The sequence below is a fragment of the Apis dorsata genome, unplaced genomic scaffold, assembly GCF_000469605.1.
Source record: "Apis dorsata unplaced genomic scaffold, Apis dorsata 1.3 scaffold_58, whole genome shotgun sequence".
NCBI classification, from domain to species: domain Eukaryota; kingdom Metazoa; phylum Arthropoda; class Insecta; order Hymenoptera; family Apidae; genus Apis; species Apis dorsata.
Genome location: NW_006263358.1, coordinates 1380919 through 1385689, shown reverse-complemented (window position 1 = coordinate 1385689; position 4771 = coordinate 1380919). Strand labels below are relative to the sequence as shown.

General features: G+C 40.8%; 1 protein-coding gene across 1 annotated transcript in view; it reads left to right on the top strand.

Annotated features, from left to right (window-relative positions):
• Positions 1-930: 930 nt before the first annotated feature.
• Positions 931-4771, top strand: part of LOC102675940 (tensin-3) — a 149681-nt gene continuing 145840 nt past the window's right edge. Inside the window, exon 1 of the mRNA XM_006609641.2 lies at positions 931-1938. Coding sequence (XP_006609704.1) covers positions 1846-1938 — 93 coding nt within the window. The 5' untranslated portion in view covers positions 931-1845. The remainder of the gene's footprint in view (positions 1939-4771) is intronic.

The window sequence follows — 4771 nt, the reverse complement described above, 5'->3', positions numbered from 1 at the left end:
TCTGGGAAATTCGTGGCCGTGGAAGATGGAGTCATGGGTTTGGTTCGATTTACTTTTTTTCAACTCGTAGACAAACGACATTACCTTCTCGATCGATGAACGCTCTATAAAGATAGGAGCGGAGGGGCAAAGCAAATATATTAAGGATCCGAAAAAAGAAAAAAAAAAAGAATCGGTTCGAGATCGTTGTTTGCCGAGGACAAGAATCTTCGATGATTTTCGTGATCGTCGCAGAAGCGGGAAGGCGGAGGCGCAGATGCGGAGAGTTGCGCTGCGTTTCGACACGGATTGTCGATTCCTTCCGCCCCTCTGTCCGGCCCTCAGAGCGCTCTTCGGGGTCCCGGCTGGTATTTTCTGTCAGTCGACGGCAGGCCGCGGGTCGAGCTGGTCGAGAAAAGCTGACGCTCGTAAAATCAAGTCACATTCACGTTTATTCACGCACACGTGTATACGTATTTTTCAATTTCTGTTTGATAATTTTCTACGAATTGAAGACATGTTTCGAAAGAGGGAAGAATATAAATAACAAAAAATATCGTCGTTTTATAAATATCTATCCATTTTACAATTGGAAAAAGAAAAAAGAAAAAAGAAAATAATTTTCTAAAACGAACAAACTATTGAATTAAAAAAATAATTGTAAAATGTCACAGAACATTCTACAAACTTGCACGAGATTCAATTACGATTCATTACTTTCTGGATAATCCGTGGAATTTGATGAAAACGAAGAAGATTGATCGACGAGGTTGCATTGACAGTTGACCAGAAGTTAATCCGAGCTTGAGTCTGCGGTAACATCACCAACTTCACGATAAACTCAAGTTTCTAAAAAGAATTTCTAAAGAAAAAAAAAAAAAAAAAAAAATTCAATCGACGAGAGGAAGAAAAGATTAACGAAATTAAAATTCGTATAAATTGTACGATAGATGTTTATTAATATATGATTATTAATATATATATATTAGTGCAAAGGATTGTCTATGAAGAGGAGATAAGGAACCGCGGTGTGACCCGGCCTGTGTCAAGGCGCGTATAAAATCGACGATAGCGAANCGGACGGCCGGCAGTGTCGCGGGAGCCGCGCGCGAGAGAGGACGTCCTCGTTAGTTCCGTGCTACGTCGACGCAGCGTGGAAAAAGCAGCGTGGAAACGCAAAACCGACCGATGCTCCCTACCACGCCGTGTTTCCATCTCGTCATCGAGTTTACGCAACATCTCTCTCTCTCTCTCTCTCTCTCTCTCTCTCCTCCGTCTCTCTGTGTTCGTGTTTATCTTTTATCTATCTCGTAATTCATCGAAGCCTGCCTCCGTGTGCCTGAACGAATCTATTAACCGCAAATCTCGAAAGGAAATCATGCGGTATAATGGACGATCGATTGTACACCGTGCAGTGACAAAGAAAGATAATTAATTCGAGAAGTTTCGATTCTTCGATGCGGGATCACGGTGGACTTGGTCTGGCCTGTGGGAGAGGCGTGTTAATATTGTTTACAAAACAGTGACCGGACGAAAGGAAACTGCGAAGTTTGGAATTCGGATATTTGGGAGAAGAGGATTCTTGCGTGCGAAAGAAAAATATTATTAAGACTCGCGTCGAGTTTTAAATATATAATCGGCGTGTTGAAAACGCGTGAATTTTAAAAAGTTAAAAAGTTCTCACGAGAGGGGGAATCCGCGAGATGCAGCGAACGAGCGACGCGGATACGAGCGGAAAGCCTTGAGGGATTTGCGGAAGGAGGACGAGGAACGAGCTAGGAAGAGAGAATCGTGGGAGAGAAGAGTAGGGAGAGGAATCGGAGTCGCGAACAAGAGGCAACGGAGAGGCGAGAAAACACTCGAGGAATGCCGTGGATAAAGTGTTTGGGCGGCGGAGGCGGAAAGGCCAGAAGAGGCAAACCACTCAGCGTCAGCCAGCCAATCCACCTGCTCGTCAAGGTATGATTCGTCTTTGCTTTTTCTCACGAATTTTCTCTCTCTCTCTCTCTCTCTTTCTTCATACCGACTTGTCTTCACGTTTTAACGGGGTTAAGGGGGATGAAAAAAAAATTAGTGTCGATATATCCGTGTACGGATTGGTGGCGCACATGGCCCCGATTAATCCGGCCATCGATGCTCCTCTTTCTCTCTTTTTTCTTTTTTTTTTTTTACCTCCAGCGTTGAAGAGATCCTCGACTCGAATCTCGAAGGGATTCTGGTCGAGATACCGCCAGATCTTTTATAGGCGGTTTTTTAATTTTATTGGCGCGATTACGCGCCGCTAAATCGCGTATATACACGATCACCCACTCGAATAGCTCGATCAGGGTATATTTAGAACGATCACTGACGTGAATATTAATTTAGGCGAATCTTTGAGTCGGTTTATCGTTACTTTCTATCAAACGTTTAGGATTCCATTCAGGAAAAAAAGAAAAAAAAAAAAAAAGAAAAGAAAGAGAAAGAAAAACGTGAAGGCTAGACGGAAATATCTACAGAAAATAATCTCATCGATTTCTTTATCCTTCGAGAAATTGTTCTTTTGAGGTCTAGACTCTCCTATCATCCCGTCGATAATTCGGCGATAAACTTGTCCCATTCTTCGTCCCGATTGCCTTCCATAGTCTTCGATAGTTTCTCGAAACAAAGGGATAAAACTAACAGATAAGCAGACACGAGGCATTTAATAAGCAGTCGCGTTTCAAGACGGAGGAAGATAGGTTAGTTTATGAAGATGCAACGAAGAAATGCAAGAAGGAAAAAGAAAAAAAAACGAGGATGTGAAAAAGGCTAGAAAACGATTATTAGGCGAGCGTTTCTTTCACGGTTGGAATGCCGTAAAGACTAGATACAAAACGTTTGGAATGACGAAGGAGCGCCATGGTGGCCTCCACCAAACCAGTCTTGATTTATTAATTTCTTCCAAGACTTGGCTCTCTTTGTGAGACCGACCCATGATTCGGTGTATCGATTATTCGATGATACCTCGGCACGATCTACCAATTAAATTGATAATAGCGCCGCGTTACCTGCTCGTTATCGTGCCTCCTACCTCTCACTCGTAACGCAATCGTTAAGTGACACCCACTCGTGTGCGATCGTGACGATGAGAGGAATGGCCCTTGAAGGGACGACAGATCGACGAGAGGATCGTGATGCTATTTCAATGAAATCCTCCACAGGGATTTGACACCTCTGTTATTCCAATTTTATTGATTGTTCAAAAAGATTTGGAGTGCAGTTAGAAAAAATTAATTGTATTTGTATTTTATATTTTTTATATCGGGTGAAAGTAATCGAAGGTAGTCGAAGAATAATATTTTAGGATTTATTAATAATTTTTAAATATTGATGAAAATATCGTAATGGTTGATACTTTTAGAGAGAATTGTTCGTATCTCGAAATCTCTCGTCAATCGATTGTTCGGATGAAAGTTTTGAAGTTAGGAAAATTAGATTCGTTTTATATTTTTATTCGTTAATTTGAACAATCCAATGAAGTTTTTACCATTGAAAAATATTTTAGAATTTAGGATGACTAATAAATATTGGCAAAAAATCGTGGTGGCCAATATTTTTGTGAAAATGTTGACACTTCGCATTGATTGTTCAAATTATTTTGGAGCGTAGCCAGGAAAAAATGTGCTACATTTGGATTTTCTATTTACCGAATGGTGGTCAGTGCGAACGGTCTAGTGGTCGAATTCCTTCTGTCTAAGACTAATATTTAGAAGTAGCTAGCTCCGATTCTTTGGTTCTGATCCAAGTTTTGTATGGAGTTATTTCGAGAACGATTTAAACGAACGATCCTGGTGAATAAATGGTCGATTTAAGTAGTTAGAAAATTACCGAGACTTAAATATCGGTAAAGTATGTGCGTTGGAGGAAAATATTACCTTGTCACGATAGACGTGTACGGCTTATCGAAGCAATTATCGAAACACAAAGGCAAACTTGGAAACAAGGTCGTGCCTCTTTTCGCGCATTTTCCTCCATTCTTTCCGTTTTTTTTTTCTTTTTTCTTTTTTTTTTTTAACAACGCCCGCTATTCAGCACGCTTTTTATGCAAACAACGTCGTCCGGGTGAATAATTAAACGAAGTGAAATTGAATCAACGGCGGTTACATCGAGATTAATTCATAGGGAAGCAAGAAACGACCGATCCACAAATTAATTAAACATCCGCCCGAAATTGAATCGATCTCATTTACAATTCTCGATCGTCATGTCGCGATTGGTAATAATAATTTTTCTCTCGAGAACGTGTCATCCGTCTTACAAAATAATTCGTCAAATGCGACACCATGCGCACGTTTTAAATGTACCAATTAATCGATTCGATATCTTTACTCGTTTGTAATATTGATAATTGTGATCATTTGATGAGATGGAAAATTCAAAATTATCGTTTATTTTTTCGAAATTGAAAAACTTTATCACTTGGTGTTGAAAAGAGGCGAAGAAATTAATTTCCATCCCCGATACGTCACACATGGTGTCGTAACGAAACACGTGAGGTGTTCCTCTCGCGACGTGTTCCGCGACGGAGACCAATTTCGTTTCATGTAGATTTTTCCCCCGTCGTTAACGGAGAAAAATCGTTGGCTAAATAGCGGCTCGCAATTAAATAATAGCGAAGCGTGCCACCACCCGCCGCGTCGTGCAATAACGATTTCATTAAAGCGCCACTTACAATACGATATATTCTCCTCCCTCCGTGCTCGTTTCCTCCGCTCGTAAAAATCACGCGGACTCGAGAATTTCGCCGTGTTTGTCCTTCTTATTTACACGG